Here is a 27548-nt window from a genome sequence, read left to right as displayed (position 1 = left end):
ACTATATTTTGAGTTTCTTTCTTTTTTTATCTTAACGAAATGAAACTAAAAGTGGAAGACGATTAAGCAGCATTTCTCCTAATTGTCACCAAATATTTTGTTTTCCATTTCATCAAAGTATAAATTTAAATTAGTAGAATGTTTTGTTTTTTTTTAAGGTAAAACTCTATAATTAACACTGGAAAGAAATAATAATTCAATAAAATGATTACATTTTTTTATTAAATATGTTTTAGTTTTCAACTTGTAATTTTGCTATACATTCAATTCATTTATCTTTTATGATTACAACATAAATCATAAAATACAATTTAAACAAGAAAAAAAAGTAGAGTTTTGAAAACGTTTGCACAGTTTATTGTTTTCAATTAGCTTCAGTTTTTTAATAAAATTATATTTCCATATTATATTATATATGTATATATATACATACATATATATATATATATATATATATATATATATATATATATATATATATATATATATATATATATATATATATATATATATATATATATATATATATATATATATGTATATATATATATATATATATATATATATATATATATATATATATATATATATATACTAGCCGTCCCGGCCAGGCCCTGCTCTGGCTTCTGTGAAAAATCTTTCTGTTAAAGACCATTACCTGTGTGTTTAGTAATCATCATAAACCTGGCATTGCCCACCCAAACCACAACCAACCAAAACCAAAACAACAAAACGCAAACATAACGCTAACACAATTAAAAATACAAACGAAAACAAAAACCTAACAACAAACCCAACCACAACCACAAACACCAATACAAACACAAAGAAAAAACAAACAAAAAATCAAACGAAAACAAAAACCTAACAACAAACCCAACCACAACCACAAACACCAATACCAACCAATAACAACACACAAAAAATGAAAAATCAAGCGAAAACAAACCAAATCCAAACGCAAAACCAACCAAAAACACAAATACAAACCCAAAGAAAAAAACACAAACAAAAAAGAAAAAAGAAAGAACAAAAACGAACCAAATCAAACCGCAACCACTAACGCAAAACCAACCTAAACACAAAGAAAACACTAACGCGAACATAAACGCAAAGTGCTCACAGTCTAGCCCGGGGCGGAATCGCATGTTTTAGCTTAATAAACGACTATAGTACCCCAACTTATTCATAGTCTTTTGCACTCACTCGCATGTTTTAGCTTAATAAACGACTATAGTACCCCAACTTATTCATAGTCTTTTGCACTCACTTAAACGAACGCGCCTGTTTCAATTTAATGAACAATTATAATACTCCAAGCTTATCCGTAAAATACCTACAACATTTGCACTTGATCAATCCCCGCTAATTATATAATTATTTTTTTCCCAACACCAAAACAAAGTAATAAAAAGTAAATTCTTTTCCACTAATGCAATGGTTTTATAAAGGGAAGTAATTGTGTTTTCCTAATTTATCAAAGGGAAGTAAGTGCTATAGGACTAAATAAAGACATAATTAGAATTTTTGTAAAAGATGATATTTTTTTTAAACTTGTGTTTAATGAACATGCAGAAAATTATTACTTTCAGTTTGATAAATGCAAATTATTTCCCAAAACTTTCAATATTAATTTTTTAACTCATAAATTTAGACCATAAGGACTTTAATTATCTAACACTTAAATCCATCGAAGATCCACGACAAACATATGTGTTACATACAGAATTGAGCTTTATATATTAGATATATAAATAAATAAATAAATATATATATATATATATATATATATATATATATATATATATATATTCACATGCAACTAATTTGTATATGATCGCTACACACTGATAAAAGCCAGGAATTTAATTCTAGTTTAAGACATTTAAATTTTAAAAAGCTTTGTTATAAGAGAAAAGACACAATTAAACTTATCTTACAAAAGCTTAAAGATAGCATGCTTTATATACTTCACTTTTTTCTATTTTAAATTCATGCAAATAATTAACCATTTTATGTATAGCATCAATCTTTTAGTACAACGTACCATCAATGTGCTAGTCAACATTAAACAGTTTCCACTTTAAACTAGTGAAATAAAAAAAACATTGTAATATATTAAAAATGCAGAGTAAAAAAATGTCGAGGAATGGAAAAGGAAAAGAAATTGATATTATGCTTTGATCTAATGTACACTAAATTTTCTTTAGATGATGTAAACAATATACAAAACATATTTTCACAGTCGAGAAGTTATAACTTTCTGAATAACTTTCTTATGTTGCTGTCAACATCAAGATCATTTACATAATTTAAAGACTTTTATTGTAGAGGGGCGTAATTCGTCTTGTAGAAAATAACACAGACAATGTTTCTCGTTTCTTGAAATTCTTCTGCAAATTCTTTACTTTTTATACAAAGTTGTTTATTTTCACTTTGTGTTGGAATTTCTTTAACAAAGCTACCATTAACGCTTATGTTGCCGATTATGTAACAATAATTATCAAAGTTTTCTGGTGCGGGCCCTTCTGATCCATTTCGGCAATATTTAACAATTTCTCTCCATTCCCTTTGTTTTCTCAATACAGTTTCTTCAGTATCGAAATGTGCACTGGAAACATCAAGCCCCATGTGCCTTTCGAACAGCGTGTTTGGGACACTAAATACTATGACAGCGGGCTTGCTTGATTTCTCTCTGGCCCATGTTTTGGCATGGGAAAACACGTATGACAGGTAAAACCCGTCATCATCCGAGAAGTCTTGAGCTCTTTTACCTCTTTTTAAAATAATGCCATTCCTTAAAATATTAACAGCATTTTCGTGGCTTGTGCCATGAAAATATTGGGAGTTCGCTGCAGGAGCACTTTGTATAATGAACCTGTTAATTTTAGAGTGTATTGTTCGTTCTTCTATATTCGACACGTTAAAGACTTGAATATCCGCAGAGCTTTGTTGTCTTGATGTCCTTTGGAGACGAATAGATTGTGGTGGAAATACATTTTCATCAACAGCAAAAGGATAGTCATTACACTGTGTCAGAAGTGGATGGTTTTGGAACATGTTTTCAATGTGCACAGTTGCCCAGTAAAGAGGCGATTGGTGAGTGCTCAATTCCTCTGGTATGTTACCCACAATAAACGCAGCCGTCTCTTCAGTAAAACCCATGTTAAATAATTCTTTTTTTGCCAGACCTCTACGACACTGATGCTGACTCATTAATTCAATAGCATTAATCACGTGATAAGATTCTCTTTGATGTGGCCAAATATCAATGTTTATTGTCTTCAAAGATTTTCCAAATTCGCTTCTTAATCCTAAAATGACGCATAAAATATCTATGTCAAATACAATCAAACCTTTTTCAGATATAAATTTCTTGTCAAAATTATATTCTGACGTGATGTCAATTTTATTAATTGCTCTTTTCAAACTGTCTATTACGTCATCCCTCAAGCTGCTTTTGGGTCGAATAAAGTTTTTCAAATAGCTGATTTCATGAGAAATAGCTTTAATGTTAGTTATTAGTCCTGCAAAGCTTTGGTTTTCCTGAATAAAAGTGAAATTATACCCTGTTAAAATTTATAAAACGTTTTAAAAAATTAGACATGTTTAAGTGTTCAGTTAATCAATTGATTCCGATAATTTTTAAGTGAAATTGAGAGTATTGTTTAACCAAAATTTAATATTATACTAACCTTTTATTTACAACTTGTTATATCAGAAATATTGTTAGAAATGTAATAAAAATATAGGATTCATATACCTTACTCTCCTCAATGATTGCATCAATAAAGTGAGTGTTGTATGCTAAAATCAGGCAGGCTAATGTCAAAGTATGGTTCACTGCTGCAATACCAGATTCTTCACTTATCGCCATAGCCAATGTCTGCTTACTGATGTCTGTATTTAGATATCCTAGAAGTTTACCTTCTTTTATACGTTCAAACCAAGGAAACATAGTATTTGTATCTTTGAAAAAGTATGCCAGAAGTAAATTTTGCTTTGTGAGCTTTGTAACTGTTAGCCAATAGCTTTTCAGCAAGTCGAAAATTATGTCCAAATCATTTGTAAGAACAGCCTTCGTCTCTGAATGATTATCCTGAAGCAAAGTAAAATATATTTTCTATATTATTTTTTGTGTATTTAATTTTGCTACATTACTAGAGAGAAACAAATATGTTTAGAACCTTTGAATCATGTCTGTACAATTACAGTCTAATCAAATAATTTCTTTACAAAATTAGTGTCAAATTAAGTATTTTAAAGGTCTGTGCGTTATTAATAAACGGACAATTTATATCAGTATTAACTTCTTGGACATTTTAAAATAGTGACTATTAAATCTAGTGACTATTATTCAATACTACTGCTCTCATTTATTAGGGTGATATCGTCATATTGAAAATGACTTTAACAACACCTCCAATATATACTTTCTATAATACATGAGAAACGAGCAACATTTATAAATACAGTTTGATTATTCTTCATTATTTAAAAAAAATATTGTAATACATAAAAAGCTAAAGGCGTACGCAGTTTTATTGATTGCTTATACTTTACATGATGAATTTATGTTTAGATTTTATTAATTGTTAATATGAATAAACATATAAGTAAAATAACATAAGAAAATGAGTATTTTCTAAAAATTTAAAATCCAGATTTTCTTCAAGTTTTTTTTTTTAAAGTTTTACCGGTCTCGTTTAATATTTCAATAATTAACCATTCAGTTTAATCTTGTCTCAAACTTAATAAATCTTAAAAATACAATTAAATAAAATGATTAAATAGTGGCATTGATTAACAAATTAATGTGATAAATATATTAATATAAAAATGTTTAAATAAAAATACTAATTAGACTTAACTGGTTTTTTAACCACACAAAGTGACCTGAGTTTTTTGATGACACAAGAAGGCAAGGCTATGGTTTTCTCTGTCGTGAATTCTGCGTTAACAAAGGTTCTAAAACTGCAGCAGCCTAGTCGATACAATGCTTTTCTATGGAGTAGAGATAAACAAGAATTTAAGATGCTTCTATATCGCTAGAACCCTGCAGCAGATTTGAGATTTAGCATCAACATTTATATATATATATATATATATATATATATATATATATATATATATATATATATATATATATATATATATATATATATATATATATATATATATATAAGCTAATAGCCATAGGTATGGACGCATAATATTCATTGATTAACACTGATGTTAATTCTCTGTTGCAAAAGCTTTACACTTACGGATCGTCGGTTGGGTTGGTCTCTAGCTTGTATAACCTCCAGTTAGGTTCTCTCTCAAGAAAGAGTCTACTCAGAACACTTTTGGTCAGTTTTGACCACTTGGTCATGCATTTCTCTGCTTCAAGGACTTTTTTCTTTTTCTTATTGTTATAGTTATCCTCAACTAGTTTGTGAAGGTCATAGCAACACACTTCATTTCTGTCTTCATTTAGATCGCAGAATCCACATCGGCACCATTCTGGTATAAATAAACATAGTCTTTTTATTAAAACAACTCATATTGGCTTAGTTAACTTGTTTTGCTTCATGATGTGTATATAAAAATGTATTTTCAAATTTGAAAGCGCTACTAAGCTTGAAAAAAGAAAATGTAACGACCAAGCAGGAAAGCTAGCGCTATATTTCTGTGTCACTTAAACTCTTACCCGGTTTTCCTTGTATTTTCTTTGAAGAGGACGCTTCGTCGTTTTTCTTTACTTTCTTTACAACTGGTTCTGTAGAAGTTATTTCTAACTGAAGTTTTTTTTTTTAAATGTATATATATATATATATATATATATATATATATATATATATATATATATATATATATATATATATATATATATATATATATATATATATATAATTTGTTCAAAACACAATTGATATTACAATGTAACTTACTCAGATAAAATAAAATGTAAGCAATAAAAAGAAAGTTCCAATTACGTTTTATGTATTACCTACCCTTCATACTAATACTATAAGATTTAGGAGAGATACTAATATTTTGTAACAATTTAAAAAGTCATATATATATATATATATATATATATATATATATATATATATATATATATATATATATATATATATATATGTATATATATATATATATATATATATATATATATATATATATATATATATATATAAATATAAATATATATATATATATATATATATATATATATATATATATATATATATATATATATATATATATATATATATATATATATATTACAATTTCGTTTTTATAAGTCAATTACATCACATATTTTATTGTGGATGTAAAAACAGTTGGTCTCAATAATGCACAATTTAAATTATTTGCAAAAGGTTTAGTCTTGTAAAAGTTGTTCTGTTAGTATTGTTATGAAAGATGTATTTGATATTGAAATTTTAAAATATGTTTTTATTTACCACTTGCTTCAGTTGTAGGCCTATTTGTTGCTTTCTTCTTCGCTGGTGTTTCTGTTGTGGCGTAAGAAAAAAAAATGTTTGTAAAAATATGATCCGTTACTTATATATCCCAAATTCATTTAACATTTTTCTAAAATTATTACGTTAATGCTATCTGGTATATACATATATTCTCTAAACATCTTTAATCACGTTAAACATTTGTTCAGTTTATCATTTTGTTTTAAAAGATGAATGACTTACGTGACGGTCCTGGTATTTTGGTTTGTTCTAAGTCTGCTTTTTGAGCTTTGAAATTATATTTGAAATGAGTGCTTGCCATTAATATTACACAATATAAATTATTTTATGAAACATGCAAAGAAATGTTCTTGCTTTATAAAACCAATGTTTTATATAATGAAAAACTACTAAAATGTAAATGTTTCAAGGGAACATTTACTTACAATGACTCTCTTCTGCATTTATAATATTTCCTATTGATAGTGAACATGCCTGTTTTGCTTAAATAAAAATATAGCTCAATATTTTTTTTTAATCGTTCATGTCTTTCAATATAACAATGTTACGTTTTTCTTAGTTACTCCTGTACGTTTAACTTTAGTAAAATGATGCTTTAAATTACTATTGATTAGCTATTTTCTTTTTTCAATGTAGTTTTTGTTAAAATCCAAATCGAAATTTAATAGAAGTTATTAAATTTTTAACAATTTTTTATCCGAAAATCCCTCATGAGTGTTCACAACATTAATGTATGTGCTATTTAAAATGGATGTTTTATCATATCTGAGTATTATTTTTATATTTTCAAATAACAAAAAGTTGATGATCAAACAAAATAAAAAAAACTTGATAATGTAAAATTATTTTAAAAACTAAAAAGTACATACGAATGACGGGTGGAGAGGTAGCCTAGAAAGAAAAAGTATGTATAATTATCTCCATTTAAACATTATGTAAGACTTTATTTCAAATATAAATGGTCTGATCATTGAATTCTAAAAAACTATTCGCTTAATTAACACATATTTTTTGTCAGATTCTATTGGTACGTTTTAACACTTTAATGTATTTTGATACATATTTAAAAATAATATATAAATAATACCTTTAAAGTTATCTTTTTCTGAACTTCACCTGTAATATTGTATATATATATATATATATATATATATATATATATATATATATATATATATATATATATATATATATATATATATATATAATATTTAACACCATTTTTCAAAAGAATTGTTTAAATTATTTTTTTTGTATCATTCTTTTACAGACTCATCGTAAATACCATACACAATTATTGTATCATTTAATCTTCTAAAGTAGAAAATACTTTTCTAAAAATAAAACAATTTAATAAGGTAATCATCAGTCCCTTTGTTATTAATTAAAAATATCAAAATGTATATATTTATTTATTGGAAACTATGTATATTATGATAATTTAGTTATTTCTTTCAAACTTTTCATAAATACATATTTTGAGCTGAACTATTTGTTCTTCACGCTAATAAAGCAATGTAAATAGTTTTGTCCTTTGAAGAAAATATTTTAAATATTAGGATTTTTTTAAATCTAAAGTTTAGGTAAGCCCTTTTATGTTCACGTATTATATTATTTCTTTTTCAATTAAAGATTAAAGATGGAATGTAATAATTTTAATATAATAATGCAATTCCACCTTTTAGTGAAAGAAACGTGCTGACTAGGTCTGTTTGATTCAAAAGTGGGTAACCAACAGCCCTGATTAAGGAGTTGAACCATCCATTGTATTTGATAAGGGTGTCGAAGATTTCTTCGTTTACATTCGTCAATCTTTCTTTAATCAGCAAATCAAAATGATTCTGCATGGAAATCAAGTATTATCTTCATTGCTTGTGATATTAAAAAATAATGTCATCAAGCTACATTCGTCTGTAATGTTTACCATAAAAGAAAAAGAATCATATAGAGTATTAACTTGTTTTGATAGATATATACTTCATCCTATTTATAATCTGTTATTTTTTTAAAAATATGATGCAGTAGGGTTTTGAAAATAAATGTGCTAAAAGACGAAATAAACATATACTGTTAAAATGAAGTAATTTCGACTTACGTAATCCTCTTTAGTAAAGATATTGCTTTCATACATTTTGGTGTAGTTTAAAAATGGTCTGGCATTTATACGACGGACAAAAGTTTCCTTCACAGCTGAAGCTAGTTCATCATTTAGGAGATTTTCTCGATCTTCATCAGAGAGTTAAAAAATAGTATTATATATACTATATTGATTATGTAGTATACGTGTTTATTTTATTTTTTATTTTATTTTTTATGTTGTAGTTTATTTTTTATAATTTGAATATGAACTTTGTATGGGTTAATACAATCACATTAACTACCACTTTTAGAGCACTGGAAAATAAAAATAATTTTCTGAAAACTAGATTAATGACCCTAACACAATATAGATTTTAAATGGAGAGAAAAATATAATTATTTTGATTTTGTGAACACTTTTTCCATCTATAACTTGCTTAAAGTCAGACCTTTCTCTATAAAGTTATTTTTACTGAATAATGTTCAACGAAAACAGTTATTCTAAATTGCTATTACATATATTTTTAATTGGTATATTAAAAACAGATGTATTTTGTGAACAAACATTCTTACCGTTGGTCGAAGATGAGGGGAACTAAAATACAAATAAGAATAGTCACAAAATGATTATAAAACAACGAACTTAATCTAAATGTTACAAAACATTTGAAGTCGTTTCAGTATATCTCAAAAGTAACTCTTGATTAAATAATCAATTTTTAAACGTTCACAATGTATTCAACATTTACTATATCTCGAGAAAAAAGTTTTACCTGTGAAGATGATGCACCAAACTGCTTCACTACACTGTCTTTTAAAATGTAAAAGGATATACATTTACTGTATGTAGGATATAGGCCAACATATATATATATTTTTTAAATTTAATTTGTATTTATTTATTTTTTAAATAAAATCGCTTTACATGAAACTCTAAGAATCGAAATATTTCATCATATTAAGAGTTGATATTAAACTACGTGTATTTAAATATTTTTACAAAAATATACCTATTTACGCTTTATTCACTCAGAGCATGTATTCTTGGGATATTATGCTTACATTTTTTCAACCACTTATACTTTTACCCTTAATACATTATGCCTCATAGCAATATACACACAAAAGCAAATACCTAATGATCTATTATCTTTACTGACGTAATCAGAGCATAGAAAAAATATCCTGTTAAATAAATAACTGTTATTTATTCCATTAAGCAGCTCCACCTTCGGTTTAGCAGTAAAATATGTGTGTATTCGTCTCGCGTTCTTAAGCCATTTTACGTGTAGAAAATTAAATAGGAGTGATCTCCGCTAAACTTTCTCGTAATTTTTTTTAACAGTAAGTACGATGGCACGTTCAGTGCAATCTTGTAATAGAAACGTTCTTTATAGATGTTTTGACACTTAATTTTTAAAAAGAATATAATGCAGTAGAACACAATTTAGCACTGGAAATCGTTCAAAAGTTGATAGAAAACTACAAATTTGAAAGAATATTTATATATAAAATTTGTTCAGAAAACTGTGCTAACAAATGCCAAAACTAACTTTTTCAGGCTACAGAAGGTTAAAATGTTAAAATGTGTCAATATATCTATTTAGATTTTTCATTATTACTATGTGCCCTTAAAATTCCGTCTGGAGATGTTTAAATTGGTAAAAAATATTAAAATTCATTACATTTTTCTGCTAGATTACAACATTTTCTATATATTTTGTACACGAAAAAGTTTAAATGTATTAATGAAAAAAAAGAGCAAAAAAGCATTATGTTTAATCAAACAGCTTACCTTTAAGGTCAATAAAAATTTGGACCAGGTCCGTCTGATTATAAGTAGGATCACTGACAGCTGTTATCAGGCAGGAAAACCAGTCCTTATATTTGATAAGGGTGTCAAAAATGTCTTCGTTAATATTCTTTGCTCCGCTAACCATTTGAGCATTGAAATGACTCTATAAGAATAAAATAAACTGCTTATATTGATCTATAAATTCAAAAGCTGATAAAATGTTATACGTTTGAGAGAATTTAAAGGAATATTATTTGCATACAATATACTGCCATTTTTCTATAAGTTATCTTATTATTAAAAAATAAAGCCTATAGCTTGGAGCTTTGCTGCATCGAATTTAAAATATAAGGCTATAATGTGTTAAATGTGCAATCATTTATTTATGGGTCAAGAAATTGAAAATATGATCTGAAATGTCGCGAAAATCATAACTGAGAAATCGTTTTTGTCAGACAAGTAGTTTAGCCTCTAATAGAAGCTTTTTTTTCAATCAAGTAAATTATGTTTCTTATGGTTAAGTTTAGATAAATCTCGATCAGTGAGAAGAATTTTCAAATTATGGGAGAAAGCTCACCTAACATTAACACAAGTAAATTATTAATTCCCATGTGTGAATATTAAAAAATATTCAAGACCGTTTTAAAAAGTAACTTTAAATGCATTAAAAATAAAAAAGACAAAAAAAGTTCCTTAAACACATGATAATGCAACACCTTTTAAATTACTGTAAAGAAACTCGTGTAGCCTTATTAAAATCTGAGTAACACTCAATAAAGACATACACGCTTTTTTAAGTCGTGGTGCTTTAACATAATAATGCAACACTATTAAAAAAATATAAAGAAAATCGTCTTAATAAAATCGTAGTAACAAATAAAACCCTCCCCGCTTTTCTTTATATTTTTTAAGTACTGCTGGGTTAAGTATTACATCTTTGTAGTGATTATATAAAAACTTGTTATCATAAACCAAATGAATGCTGCGCACTTTGTATTTTAGCACGACAAAATTAGTATTTTCAAAAAAGTATTGTATCTAATTACGCCAATTTTTTAAAATTCTTTATTTGTCATCGGTCTTTAATCTACGTGTGAAATTTAATTTAATTCTGTTCGGTGAAAGTGCTAAAGTTTTTTTATAGCTAGTTTTAACCAATGACCAACGAAACCAGTAGAAATAAACCGGGAGTGATCTCCCCTAAACTTTTTCGAATATTCCTATATAACACTACAGTAGATGTCAACTCGGGATATAATCAATATTTTAAATCCATTTTTAATTACTTAAACTTTTTAACATAGAATAGTAACACGTAGAAAAAAGAACTGCGCACTAAGTGAACACCAAACAAAATGTGCATAATATTGCGCAATATTATTAGTACTTTATAAATTTAAATGCGTTTTTTTTTTGAGAAATCGGAAATAGCGTAAATTACTACTTCCGTTCAACGGAATTTACTCAAAATGTGACAGAATGCAGAATAGTAGGTATTTTACTTATATGTGAAATCGCTGACTAGTTGATACAGAACTACAAACTTGATATTATACTTATATATGAACTTTCATCTAGCTAGCTGTAAAGGTACTCAAGTAATCGTGTTTAGACACAAAAACACACATACATAGAAAAAACATACGGACTAGATTGCAAAAGTGTGTTTTTCCGACTCAGGGAGGTGTAAAATGTGGAGATTTGCAAAAATCTGTTGTTTTTTTTACACGATTAAAATACTTTCTCTATACTTCGTATACGAGAAAGTAAAAAAGAGGAATTATTTACATACAAGATTGTAAAAATAAAACGAAGATTTGTTTCTTAAAATAATTATTTTCCTTTTACTTACGTAATCTTCCTTCTTGAAAATGTTAGGTAATTTTGTCCGGGTGTAAAATGTAAATGTCCGGGCATTGATGCGGCGGACAAATGTTCCCCGGATAGCTGCAGCGATTTCATCGTTCAGTTTATTCTCATGGTCGACGTTTGCCTTCGATGCCATTGGATTGAGAGACTGAGAAAAGATAATGTATAACCATTGAAAGGTGTTTTTTTAATATAAATTCTGCGCTGGCCCTTAGTAGGTAAGAAATACAATGACTCTGTTTGAAGCTCAAACATATCTAATTAAAAATTCGAGTTAAACTGGCAAGTTAAAATCACCATGTGACCTTTATTTCTGACACGGAGTTATATTTTTTTTTATAGTTATATCTATTTTTCTTGGATCGAATTTGTCGGTGTACGGGTTTACCTACACTTCCACCTAGCACACCCCATGGCGTGTTGTATGAAAGCCTTTAGTGTACGTTATAGTTCTCCGTAATAGTGAGGTAGAACACAATTCGGAGACTGCCAAGAAGTCAGCCACGTAGAGAGGCGCTCTTGGAGCCGACGGTTACACTACCGCAGGGGCGCCGCGTATTACCCCTGGCTCGGTTTTATCATCAAAAGTCGTGTACCACCGTGTCAATATTGTCAAATAGCACTTTGCTGAGGCGCCGGCGTCGCGCCTGATTCAATTTAGTGAACGACTATAATACCCCGTCCATATATATAGTTTATTGTACTGTTTAAAACAAACGTAGGAGTTATAACGCTCACCGGAAAGCACAGGGCGCCAATTAGCACCGTTCCGGGGCGTCGGAATCTATTTAGTGGAGGATTATATAGTAACCCATCGTAACCGCAACATATCCTACGCTTTAAAACGAGCGCATGTACCATATCGTTCACTGGATATCCCGGGTCGCCAAATCGCACTCTGCCGCGGCGCCGTCTCAGCGAAAAAAAAAATTTAACACGAAACTTTATTTTCAAGTTCTCTGGATTTTTCAACATTGATTCTAAAATCGTTACACTTCTTAATTACTTTAAGACTTAAGTTTGTTTGTTTTTTGTTTTGTTTTTTATTTTATGGCCAAAGTGATAGCAAAATCTAAAAAAAAAAATATTTCTATCCATGTCAACAATAATGGCCGAACCTTATCCCTCAAACTACGCTACACTCTTCTTAAAAACCAATAAGTATACATATCACATAAAATTAAGAGACCACTCTAACTATTTATTGTATAAATAATTTCATAGACAACCAGCTCATATAATAAAACAAACCCATCTGAGAAAGACGCAAAAAACAATGTGTGTAATACTGTATCGCGAACGGGAACTAGGCTAGAGTCAATATTGGAGTTTTGCGAAATACGAATATTGATTTTTCCTATTATTAAAACGACCCGCTAATCGGTTTCGAAACTGAAACTGAAAGTGAAAGTTTAATTAAAATGTTTTTCTTACATAACGCTTTAGTGTGATCAAATGTCATCTTTAAACCAATTTTAAACTTATCAATTTTGTATATTTCAAGTGATCATTATTTAACCTCGTTACTTTATAGGAATTAAATTTAGTACAGCGTAAATATATCTATTATGAAGTATGGCATATAGAAATATAGGTATTTATGTTGCTGCAGTTTGTGATGCTGTAATTAAGGTTGTACCTCTGTATGGTACTCTTAAAAGACATTAGAAATCTTACCTTTGCGACATTTAGCAAGGAAGAAAACATTCCAACATGCACTTACAGATATATAAACATGGCTCACCTGTAATATTCACATTTATCTGCGCTGTTGGTATCAGCTGCCGAGAAGTAGGTCACACTGATGCACGACGGGTATCGATTCTGGCAACAGGTGACTCGCCTTCACATCATGTCACTAGGCACACATATATTTTTAATTTATATAAGGACTACACATCAGCCAAGTGGGTTTAGCATATTAGTCTAATTATAATGCAATGACGTAAAAGACAATAAATATTTGCTGTTGTTAGATTTTTTGTTTTCTGTTTGTTTCGCGTGCAGAGGCGTAGCGACCCGTCCCGAACATTCAGTTTGCCCCCCCCCCCATATATATATATATATATATATATATATATATATATATATATATATATATATATATATATATATATATATGTATATATATAATATATATATATATATGTGTGTGTGTGTGTATGTGTGTGTGACAGTCCAGGAAAAAAAGACTAATTTTGATGTTTGATTGTAATACGATATGAGTATTTTGTTAACTGGTTGATTGTATAGCGAAACAAGCTAGAGGAAACAAACTGGAATGTAACGGACACAATAGCTCTTGATTTTATCAGATGTGCGCTGCCTTCTCGCACTCAGTCAACAACAAATGCCAAACTATTTGTACTGGTTTAAGAAGTTAAAATAACCGGTTTAATGATATTGGCACCGCCCATGGCGTTCTGATTAGATTCAACAGCAATAAAATGAGTATTAACATTCTAAGTCAATGTGGAATTCAAATGCATTGTCAAAATAAACCGGGAGTGATCTCCCCTAAACTTTCTCGAATATTCTTATATAAAATAACAGGGGATGGGAACTCGGGCTATAGACATGATTTTTAATCCATTTTAAATACTTAAAGTTTTAAAAATAGAATAAAATCTCGTACACAAATTAATTGCACACCAAGTGAACGCCAAATAAAAAAGCGCATAATAGTGCGCAATATTATTAGTACTTTTAAAATTTAGATTAGTTTTTTGAGAAATCGGAAGTAGCGTAAATTACTAATTCTAGTCAACGGAAATTACTCAAAATTTTACAGAAGGTAGAGAATTAGATCTTTTACTTACATGTGAAATTTCATTTATCTATCTGAAATAGTACTCTAGTTATAGGCTTTTGAAAAATTCAAAGTAGGAAAAGTACCACTTCCGGTTATCGGAAATCGCTCAAAAGTTGATACGGATCAACGATTTTGATAAAATACTTATATATGAAATTTCATCAACCTAGCTGTAACGGTACTCAAGTTATCGTGTTTACACACGGACACACAGACACACAGACACACAGACACACAGACACACACACAGACATACGGACAAGATTGCAAAATTATGTTTTTCCGTATCAGTGAGGTGTAAAACGTCGAGATCTGTAAAAATCTCGATTTTTTTTTGCACGATTACAATACTTTCTCTATACTTCGTATATACGAGAAAGTAAAAATGTAATCAGGATCTATAGCTATATATGATGTATCTTTTACTGTATGGCTCGGAGCTAGGTTACACAGTGAAGGATGAAAAGGTGGGGGTTAGGGCACATTGTAAGAAAGACAAATAATAACGTCACTATACAGGTGCAGATGCTTTCGTGGAGTCCACGCGGAAAGAGCAACAGAAAAAGACCAAATAAGGCATGAAGAAAATCGTTTGAAATAAAGAAGGGGGATACTGGATTATACGGTTCGATCTTAATAAAAATCAGGTAAGTTGATATAGTGTTGCCAACGCCTATGCTCCTTAGGAAGCCGAAACAAATAAAAATAAGAAAATCAAACAGTTTTGAACAGTGGGTTCCATTGAACTCAATAGGTTCGGTAATTCATTCTCAGGGCTTCCGCCTCATATGATTCACGATCAGATTTTGTCAGTGTGGATGATACAACTCTTAAGAAGGGTTCGGTGAATGCGCGTATAAAAGTGGTGGGGTTCGTGACCTCCAAAAAGGTTAAAAACCACTGCTTTAGAGTGTAGTTTGTAGAAGGTGCAAGCTTATTTGGTATAATTTTTGGTCGTGTATTTAGAACAATTTCGATAATAATATATTACAGTTTTCAAATATTAGTTAGCTTGAACAAATTATCAAAGTAGTTGCAGACGTCTTGTCGTACCTTTTTTTTACCTTCTTTAGTAGGTTAAGTGGCCTTAACTATGTAAAAATTGCAGTATTAGGACTTGTTATAAAAAACAAGTTAATAAAAAGTCTAGTGACAATTTAAGCGCAATTTCCTTAATTAATTTTTTGTGACCAAACGAAAGGATATGTTTGAAAACTTTCTTCGGCAATATTGTTCTAAATTATGGCAGGAATCGATTGGTAAATGTTTCGCTAAGTGGTCTGGTTGCCGAGATATGGGCCAAAAACTGCATTTTTTTTTCGAGTTTTTTTGGCTTTTCCGGGAAACCCAGGAAGGAATTCCGGGAATTTTTTTGGCCCACAATCATCCTCGGAACTTGCTTAACAAATTTGCTTTTGGAACTAGTCCTCGATATTGCTTCGCTGAGGAGCAGATACGACTTAAAGCTGCGGACACACATCCATCCATCCAGAATTTCGAGGTTTTTTGGCTTTTCCGGGAAATCCAGGGAGGAATTCCGGGGATTTTTTTGGCCCACAATCATCCTCGGAACTTGCTTAACATATTTGCTTTTGGAACTAGTCCTCGATATTGCTTCGTTGAGGAGGAGATACGACTTAAAGCTGCGGACTAAAGCTGCGGACACACATCCATCCAGAAATGACGAGTTAATAATCGCAATTCCTGTAAGGAAATTGCGCTAAAAACTATCAAAAATGATATATTCAATACAATATAGTAATGTTCTTCTCTCTTAAATACTTTGCAAAGAGTGTCGCCTTCAACCCACCCGCCGTATGCTATTTTACTGATCAGATAGCGATACAATAATACGTGACATTTAATTTAAAACAGTGATCCTGGTGAGATGTAATGCAATCTAGTAAAAGTATCTCATCTCTCACGTTGAAGTTGAGAATCGTAATAATTGTACAAAGAAGTAGCTCGTCATTTCTTAACAAAACTGGCTAGTGAAATCGTACACATAGCGTTAATACAATGTGTTTCTATTCTAAATGTTAAAGCTGTTATCTACTCACCATCCAAAACAAGTCCTTACGATTATTTTTGGCGAAAAATGGGCCAATAACCCCCTTTCGCTCCCCCCGGCACCATCTTTGACAAAGTTGTAGAGCGGGTTTTACACGCCACTAAAACTTCTTTAATGTTACACAATCGTTCAATACGCTGTAATACAATTGCTTTCCTTTATAAGTGATAAAGTTTGTCAACTCATTAATCCAGTGTAAATTTTTACCGAATTTTAGTCTTGGAAAAAGCGCCCCTCCTCCTTCTAAAAAAAGATGGAAAATGATTTTTTTTTGTCACTGTTTCTTAAGGGTATATGTTTTAACATTACACAAGTAAGGTGGAAAACACTTCAATCAGTATTTAAAAGCTTTTAGCCGTTAAATTTCTTGACTTTGACAATTAATAATTCAAAACTGCAGCTTAAAATGAGCTGTTGAAAATTTTATTTTTTATTTTATCATTTGAAAATTAACTCTGGATAGAAATAATATTTCTATTTTTTAAAAGGAATATTATAGATATGATTAAAAGTTTTTTGTTTTAAACTTTTAATTTTGCTTTACATTCAATGTATCTGTTAAGATTTTTAAAAATAATAATAAAATAAACAGGGAAAAAAACGAATTTTGAATTATTTTTCACAATTTATTGTTTTTAATTATCTTCAGTTTTTAAATAAAATTTTACATTGCTTATTGCTTTGATCTATTTCATGCTGTTATCTATTTAGTGCTACGTGAACAAAGTATTACGAATATACACATTTTAAAGAAACCTATGTTGTGGTAGCAGATTTAGCTTTTTTAACCACACAAAGTGACCTGAGTTTTTTGATGACACAAGACGGCACAGCGATGGTTTTCTCAGTCGTGAACTGGGCGTTCACAAAAGTTCTAAAATGGCAGCAGCCGAGTCGATACAATTCTTTCCTGTGGGGTAATAAAGTGTGGATTTTATAAATTTTTAAATTTGTGTTTATTAACATATAAGGACGAAAGTTGTACATTGTCAAAAGAGAATACAGATATTTAAAATAAACAACCATTTGCGAAAAAAAGTAAAAAAAATATCACGTCTTACAAGAGTTCGATTATATATATATATATATATATATATATATATATATATATATATATATATATATATATATATATATATATATATATATATATATATATATATTGTTTAATTGCGGAGGGTAATTTACAGTTTTATAAGTTCTTCACTTACGGGTCATTATTTGGGTCGGTCTGCAGCTTATATGATTTCCAGTTAGTTTCTCTCGTTAGATAAGATTTACTTAGAACACGTGTAGTCATTTTTGACCACATGGTCATGCATTTCTCTGCTTCGAACACAGTTGTTTTTTTCTTTTTCATATAGTTTTCCACAATTAACTTATGAAAATCATAGCAACACACTTCAATTCTGTCTTCATTTACATCGCATAATCCACATTTGCACCAGTCTAGTTTTTAAAAAAAACAGATATTAGAAAGAAATTAAGTGAATTAGAAATAAAAAGGAAAGGGCTTATTGAATAATTTTATTTACATTAGATCGTTGTTTGAATGTAGTAGAAAGTATATTATACATTTTAATATAATATAATTAAACTAAAACCTGAAGAGTTTTATTTCAAAGAACAACAAAACGATAAAAAATAAATTATTGTGTAAACGAAAATCCCACCCGGTTTCCTTTGTGTGTTCCTAGATTTCTTTTCTTCTTTGTCTATCTTCATTTTCTTTACAGCTGGCTCTAGAGATATTATGAAGATCTTTAACATTTTGACAATTTATATATATATATATATATATATATATATATATATATATATATATATATATATATATATATATATATATATATATATATATATATCAATAAATTGAATTTAAATTGAATTAGTTTCAAACTATTAAATACGTATATAAAGAGGACTATTACAAAGGCATATTGTAATGACATTTCGTTTATAGTAGATAAATTTGTTCGAATGACTTAAAATAGGATTTCTATTAATGTGTGTATTCCATGAATATGTTATAAAGAAAGGCTGTAGTAATAGTTCGGTCTATTTTACAAGTAAACTTATTACAGAACTATCTAATGGTTTCATTTTTGGACCACATGTCAATAGGTAGAGTTCAATTACCATATTTTTCTGTCAATGTTTCATTGGGCTCAGATGTTTTTATTGCTTTTTTCTTCGCTTGTGTTTCTGTTTTTTTGTTATAATGAAAATATATTAAATTAGTGGTGTTCTCTTCAAATATGATTCAAAAACTATTTCTATAGAAATGGGCATATAACAGACATATAGCAACCCATTCCGGCGCCCAGAAAAGACTATTATTTCTGCGCCCCCCCCCCCCCCCCTTCCACACATTCACATTAGGTAATTCAAGTTTACAAAAAAGCGTCACCCCTCCCAACCCATTTGGGCGCGCCCTTGGTCAGTTTGCCCCCTTCCCCACCACCCCAAGGTTGACGCTTCTTGATGATTAAATTAATTTTTTGAACTCCTTTAAAAATACTTTATTATGCTAATACATACATTTATTTTTGGGTTGTTTCTTTGATTTTGCGGTTTTTCATTAACAGAGAAACAAATCAATTAAACTAACACTAGCTTATTCATCGCGCATCGATACGATCTTAGAAGAAAGTCGGAATCAACATTGTAAAAGGATTTCATTATTGTCTCATGAATCATGTATTTTTAGATGCATGACCTTATATTCTAAAACTGAGTTATTTTAATGTAAAAAAAAAGTCTGGCGTATTGTTAACAAATTACTAAAGTTTCATGACTTTCGGATGTAGCAATGCATAAAATACACACGCTATGATAGACACACTCACAAATTTATACATTCATTTTTTATATTTTAATTTATATTTTCCTATTTTTATTGATTTATACCGTTGGATACATTAATGAAAAACTGTAAAAACCTGTGCAAATTTTAGTACCTTTAAACCTCTTAGGAATACTATTTTTTTTTTAATTTTAAAAATACTAATATACCAGCTTTAACAAAAAGGGTATCTAATCAATTTATATTAATTATTAAAATAATGTACTTCAGTGCAAATATATTTTATTTTTAGTAATATTTTATTAAAATAAATTATGACAATAAAGTAATAATTAAACCATGTAAATAACAATAAAGACTTAATGAAATACATACGAATGACGGACGAAGATGTAGCCTGAAACAAAGAAACATTTTCAATGAAATAATTTAGATATAAAGACATTTATTTATTTAGATGTTTAGTATTTTTATAGGATGTAAGATATAAGCGTTTAACTGAGAAACCATGCCTAGCTTTATTAACTCAGTATGTTTTACTATAATATTTTTATCTATTTTGTTAAAGAAAAAATAAATATATTACCTTTGACCTTGAGATCAACGTTTCCAGAACCTCATCTGTTATGTATACATTTTATATATATATATATATATATATATATATATATATATATATATATATATATATATATATATATATATATATATATATATGAGTGTGTGTCTGTGTAATTTGAAACTCATTATCTTAATAGTCGACACAGATATGTAAATTCTAATTTACCCCTTAATGCCTTAAGTACACCAATTTCTCTTCTAAATTGTTAACTATCATTATCAGCGTATACCACATATATTTAAAACTAAATCAAATTATTTTCAAGTTCACGTTTATTATTATTTGTTATTTGTAAGGGTTTTACATATGATTAAGAACATTTTTATGACCTAAAGAACAAATCGGTTCGATATAGCATTGTTATCTTTTGAAATAAATTCCAAATTATGTATTCAAATATTAAACATGTACATTTTAAAAAGTAAAAAATAATATACATATATTAGTGTGCTTTAAATTATAAATGTATGTAAACAATAGTTTGAAAATACAAATTCTTTCCGAATTAAAACTTTTTTACCTTTCAATTCTGTAAACTTTCCGACCAGATCTTCTTGGTTTAGAGAGGGATGACCAACAGCGCCGATTAAGCAGTTAAACCATCCTTTGTACTTGATCAGTGTGTCGAAAATATATCCGTTTAAATTTGACGGTTCTTCTTTACCCGCTAAATCGAAGTAACTCTGTACGATATACATTTTTAGATGTAAGATAGGTTTGTAGTATCGTTTTTTCTTCTGAAAACGGCTAATCTTAGAAGAAAATACATGAAATTGATTTGCTGCTTTACTTTTTAAAATTATCAGATTGTGTTTCTTTATTTCACAAAAATGTTGAATGGTAATTGTTTTAATGTAATTGAATTGCAAAGAAACAATCATATATCGTTTACTCAAATGAGTTCAACTTACGTAATCTTCTTTAGTAAAGATACCGCTTTCATACATCTTGGTGTATCGTAAAAAGGACCTGGCATTTATACGACGTACAAACGTGTCTTTCATTGCGACAGCTAGTTCGTCGTTGACGAGATTTACTCGATCTTTATTAGAGAGAAACACACACAGAAAAGGTTCCTTTTCATAAATTATTTAGGAATTGTAAAATATAATGTAACAAGCTTTATTTGTTAGCTATTGCTAATGTTCAGTGTATTGGTTGTTAAGTCTGAATATTCACTAAATATGTAATATACAGACTTATAACCTCTGCTAAAGTACTGAAAATATATTTAACATGTGTTGGATGGATTTTTACTTCTTATAAAGGTTAAATTTTAAGTGTATTAGCTCATTAATATAGTTTCTTAAACTGACCGCAAAAGCGGATAAATACCATTACCTTGAAATTCTGAAATACTCATGCCATCAGGGATTGAAGAATGTTTAGTATCGCATGCTTAATTTTAAAAAAGATATTTATAATCAAAAGAGTTATATTTTAATTTCAAAATAATAAGAATAATAATTATAAGCTTATATATGTCATATTTTATATCTTTTATCATTTTTACTACTGTAATTCCACAAAAAAAGGTTTTCTATAAATCATTACGATATTTCTTAATGCTTATCTTTTAGGCGTATTTAAAACATTGAGACATAGGCCTACAGTTTAACCAACTTATAAAAAATAAAACGAAATGTCTTACCTTTCGTAGATGACGACGGGAGCTGTAATGAATAGAAGAATCACAATGGCCACTACATCATGTTTAAAACATAGCATTAGATACATAGATTACAAAACAATTTGTTGTTGTGAATATCTAACAAAATTAGTTCTTCGTTTAATTAAACAAGTAATTGTTGTAAGTATATTGTTAAAATAAAATAGATACCTGTGTAGTTGATGCCCCAGACTGTTTAAGCACATTATCTTGAAATATGTAAAAAGAAAGGATGAATGAGATTTAATTATAAATATGCTTTGTTGTGTTTTTTTTTTAATTTACCTGTTTTTATTTATTGATCTATTTATACATCTATTTATTTATTAGTTCATTCATTTATTTTTTTAAATAATTTATTTACACATTAATTCTTAAGTAAAAGTAGAATATAACTCTTCCGAACATTACAAAACGCGGGGCAGGTGAAGTAGAGTTCATCTGTATCTGTGACAGATAATGTGGTCAGCACAATACCCGCCCTCCTTTACTTTCCCTGACTGTGGAGACTCAGGGACTCTTACGAAGTTAAATCCGCAATACGAACCAGGTCCTTTCTGATTAGCAGTTGAACGCCTCTAACATGCCAACATGCTATCGCTTTATTTCTCTGTTCGTGAATTATTATTTTTATTCATTATTTTACAAAAATTATTAATTTGCTAAGTTCGATAATGAACACTCTTACCTTTAAGATCACTAAATCTTTGTACAAGATCCGTCTGGTTAAGCGTAGGTTCACTGACAGCATTGATCAGACAAGAAAACCAATCTTTGTATTTGATGAGCGTGTCAAAAATTTCTTCATTTATATTCTTTGCTCCCATATCCATTTGCGAATCGAAATGACTCTGTGAGGATAAAAGTAAAATTTTATATATGAGTAAAAACATATTTGTATGAAGACTAGCAGATACATAGGTTAAATGATACCGTTTTCTGACCGTTAAATCAATTTTTTTTTTCAATTAGAAGGTTGAGTCGTTTTAAAAACTAGAGCTTGGAGCTTTTTTTCTGTTGTTGTTGCTTTTTTGTTTATATAAAGCGGTTGTTATTTTATTTGCATTTCACTATTTATAATTGTTTTATAGTTGCGAAAGAGAATGACACAGCTATCTTCTTGTAAGATTTAAGACTAATATAAGAATATTCCTAAGCTTGTCAGGCTTTTCGGTGAAAATTTGAAATTGAAGGAAGCTCGTTATTAGGAATATAAGATTAGACTGCATCCTTGTAGTTTGTTCTTGGAGGTACAAAGGCTATGGAAATCCTAAAAGAAAAGCAGGCTAAAATCGGCTTCAACGGGCCAAATGGTGCATAACAGGTTGACGAGTATTACTTTATAGTGTTGGAGGAAATCCAACATTATAATTAACTTTTTATGAAAGAAGACTTTTCTAAAAGATTCATTTGAATCAAGTAAAACGTGTTACATAATTTTCCTTTTAAAGAAATCATGGTCAGTGCAAACATGAGCACATTTTTAGACTCAGCTATATTACCTAAAAATCTAACTTTGTATTTAAACAACGAATGTATTCCTGTACACGATTAAACAATAAAACTTAAACAAAAAAAGTTATTTAATGCGTAAGGAAATAATAAATTTTGTTTCTCTTACGTAATCTTCCTTCGTGAAAACGTTCGTTGCTTTTGTCCGGGTGTAAAATGTAAATGTCCGGGCATTGATGCGGCGGACAAATGTTCCCCGGATAGCTGCAGCTATCTCATCATTCAGTTTATTTTCACGGTCAACGTCTGCTTTTGACGTCATCGTATTCAAATCTGTGACAAAGCTTTTATTACGGTTGACATATTAAAACAAATATAAAATCATTCATAATAACAAACTTTTAATTGCACTGAAAATAAGAAAATAATAATAACTTGCTTTCTTTTATAAAAAGCATTAGTCGCTCATGATATCTCTTACATATTTTACGCAACTTAAATATGTTCTATATAGACAGGGCTTTGGAGCAAAGCAAAAGTTTTATAAAACATAACACATCGATCTCAATGCGTGAAAAAAATGCACGTGATGTACATTTTTTGTATTGATGTGTAGAAAGCTATGACACGCCTATATTGACGTTCTGCGCAAGCTGTGTATACAAACATTCTTTTAGCAGATCGAAATGCAAAGAGGATCGAAACTGAAACTGAAACTGAAAGTGGAAGCGAAATTAAAATGTCTCTTATAAGGCTTATGTAATTAAGTGTGTCAAATCTTGCCAAAATTAATGTACAAACATAGTTTAAATGATCTAACTACATTTTTAAACCAATTATTACTACTTATTTTAGTTTACACATGAAAACGTGTACGTCATTATATGTACAGATGTATCTTTAAAACCTGTTAAATCGTATTGCTTTTGTTTGTAGAAATATAATTATGGTTTCTAAAAATGACTTTTTGGTAAACTAAAAAAAAACATTTCGTCATTTAGCAAAGAAGGAAATATTCCCACACGCACTTACAGGTAGATAACCCTCCCTCGCCTGTAATATTTACCTTTAACTGTAGATAACCTCACCTGTAATATTTACCTTTAACTGCGCTTTTGATATCGTCTGTCGAGAACTCGGTCACAGTTATGCATGTTGGGTATCGCATATGACGATAGGTGGTTCCCCTCAAAAGGCAGCTAAACACGACAAATAAACTTTAACACAGTAGTTTAAAACTGCTCGCATGATAAATTGTTTATATCTTAATGCTATTTTCTCCATTGAAATCATGCAAAATGCATCAAATCCTTTCCAATCCGTATATTGCCGCTCCATTTTTTTAATGTATTTTTATAAGAAAAATGTATTTATAAATAGCAATAGGTGTATTCAAATATAATTGAGAATGTCCCCCCCCCTGAGAAAAAAGTCTTGAAGAAACACTGATTATAGGGTGAAGAAGATAGGCGGAGGATCTTCACTTTGTTTACCAATCACTACACTGTTAATGATAACTTTTTCTGTCAGTTTAACACACTTACGTGTTACACTTTTAATGCTACACTCTATCCATAAATCAACTAATATTCACGGAACATAACTAAACTTAGGTTGTACTTGATATTGTATTATTTCTTTTAGTTCAATTTCGTAACTGCTTTTCTCTTTTCGCCACGTTTTAACTCTTCACGTGCAGGAAGCTTAAAATGCACCTATTAAAAGGAGATTTGTTCCTTCCTCCTTTTTTCAACGTTACGGTACTGAGATAGACAAATTCTATTACAATCTGTGATAAAGTATGACTATTTCAGACAATTGAACACAAAGTCCTTATGAGATTTAACTTCTTTATTTTCTATTAAAATACAACACACCTACCGTTTGGTTGTCTGTAAGAGAATGGATCCAAAACTTTCCCAACCCAACCTTTTAATCACTGCCTAACCTCAAAGTCCTAACTTCGAGATATGACACTAACCACCCAATACTTCCGATTCTACCGAAATGAGTGAAATATTAGTTTACGTTTTAATTTACAATATAACCAAACAGACCAAAGTTTAAAGGTTAGTGTAAACAAAAAGGACGATACTGTAAATCTAAGCAAATTTAAGAATATATAAATTTAATAAGTCATTGAATAATGAACCAATAAAACCAACACACATTTAAATCATGAAAGTGAAGCCGTATTTAAAACATTTAGATCAAAATGTGTATATATAGATACTAAACTTACATAAATTATATTAAATTTAATAAAGATAGATTCAGCGAGGTAATGGGGGCACTAGTTTAAAAATGTAATCAACATATTCAGTTTAACATTAATTTTATTTCGGAAGACAAGTTGGTAGACTTTACAGAAAAAAAAATCGAAGTAGCAAATCATTAGACAATGGGCTGCCAATTGACTTAATTTTCCTTTAAATTTTGATAGTACGAGAAGTCTTGAATTGTATGTATAAAAGCACGTAATAGAGACCTAAGAACAGTTTTGCATAGGTCTACATAATGTACTAAAATTCGAACAGAAATTTTCCTCAAGAAAAAACTAAAATAACTATTTGGAAATTAAATCTACTGTACGCTATTAAAACTGATAAGAAAGTGAGGTCCAATTAAAGTTCGTTACTCTAAGCTTTTATGGATGTATCAAAATTTTCTAATTTAATATGATCATAAAGGCACATTATATATATATATATATATATATATATATATATATATATATATATATATATATATATATATATGTATATATGTGTGTATATATATATATATATATATATATATATATATATATATATATATATATATATATATATATATATATATATATATATATATATATAAAGTGTATTAGTTTATACTCAATTCTTTAGACTTAATGTTATAAGTAACCTTAATTGAATCAAAATAATATTTAAAATAGTTTATAAAGTGTTATTCCCCTTTAATAATTTAAATGCACTTAGATGCTTTTTTATGTTTATATATTGGTTTATTTCACCACTAAGTAAGCCAAGTCGAAGTCCTTGTGTGGGTATGATGGTCATGTATGTTCTACACTACTTCTTTTTGCATGTTTCTCGTGTTACAGCGGTCCCCAGTACAAAAACACATGAACATGGAATTGTAGGTCAGGCATTTGTTGGTTGGTTTGAACGTCAGGTCGGGGAAGGCGCCATCTGAACAACCACGAATAACATCTAGGACAAGAGCAAATACATTTAGTAGCAACAAAGTGGAAGCTAACTCGTTTAAAGTGGGTTATACAATGAAACTTATTTAAACAGCGGTTTATTTGTATTATTTATATCGGATACATTTAAGCCTGCAAATTGTCATTATTCCTTTCAGTCGAAATTCGGTAGGAATGTTCAATAAATAAAGGTCCAGATAGATTTAAGTGCTATATTTCGTTTGATGAGGATGATTAATTCTACATGTAAGCAATGTTTTAAAGTAGCCGAACATTCCAGTTACTAAGATTTAAAAATAAATGAAACAGAAACGTGTTTGTTGAATTGTGATGTCGAATGATAGATCGTATGACTGCTAACCCGGAAGTCCAGAGTTCGGATTCCGCGCTTGGGCCCGAGACATTCTGAGTCCACGATACTTTGATGAACACTTGACTCACGTTAGTCAAATTAAAAGCGATGTGCATATTGTTTATTATTGCACTGCTATTTTAAGAAAAATTTGTGAACTCTACTTCAGCTGCCCCATGGGTAATCTTTGTACCGACAACATTTACATTTAACATAAGAATGGTTGCTCCTTCTGCATTAGCTAGTCGTGTGTTAGTCTCGTTGGGGCTCTGATCACAGCAGCACTAAACTAAAACCTCTTGTGTTGGCTCAACTGTCGGCAATTGTAAACTTATGT

The 27548-nt window shown here is 29.3% G+C and overlaps 2 protein-coding genes across 2 annotated transcripts; both read right to left on the bottom strand.

The window, feature by feature from the left end:
- Positions 1-1778: 1778 nt before the first annotated feature.
- On the bottom strand, positions 1779-6003 carry LOC131938702 (uncharacterized). The gene is made up of 6 exons (XM_059296831.1): positions 5997-6003; positions 5693-5761; positions 5268-5505; positions 4872-5004; positions 3764-4099; positions 1779-3546 (listed from the first exon to the last, which is right to left on the bottom strand). The coding sequence occupies exons 1-6, from the start codon at positions 6001-6003 to the stop codon at positions 2323-2325; spliced, it is 2007 nt and encodes a 668-aa protein (XP_059152814.1). The 3' UTR covers positions 1779-2322.
- Positions 6004-19233: 13230 nt separating this feature from the next.
- On the bottom strand, positions 19234-23032 carry LOC131938701 (uncharacterized). The gene is made up of 9 exons (XM_059296830.1): positions 22888-23032; positions 22371-22408; positions 22182-22203; positions 21872-21928; positions 21442-21572; positions 21051-21213; positions 20495-20529; positions 20284-20305; positions 19234-19307 (listed from the first exon to the last, which is right to left on the bottom strand). The coding sequence occupies exons 1-9, from the start codon at positions 23030-23032 to the stop codon at positions 19234-19236; spliced, it is 687 nt and encodes a 228-aa protein (XP_059152813.1).
- Positions 23033-27548: the final 4516 nt, after the last annotated feature.

Source organism: Physella acuta, unplaced genomic scaffold (genome assembly GCF_028476545.2).
Source record: "Physella acuta isolate Inbredline_101_S28 unplaced genomic scaffold, ASM2847654v3 ptg000255l, whole genome shotgun sequence".
Taxonomy (NCBI): Eukaryota; Metazoa; Mollusca; class Gastropoda; family Physidae; genus Physella; species Physella acuta.
Note: the sequence above shows the minus strand (reverse complement) of the source record. Positions and strands in the feature narration are given on the sequence as shown.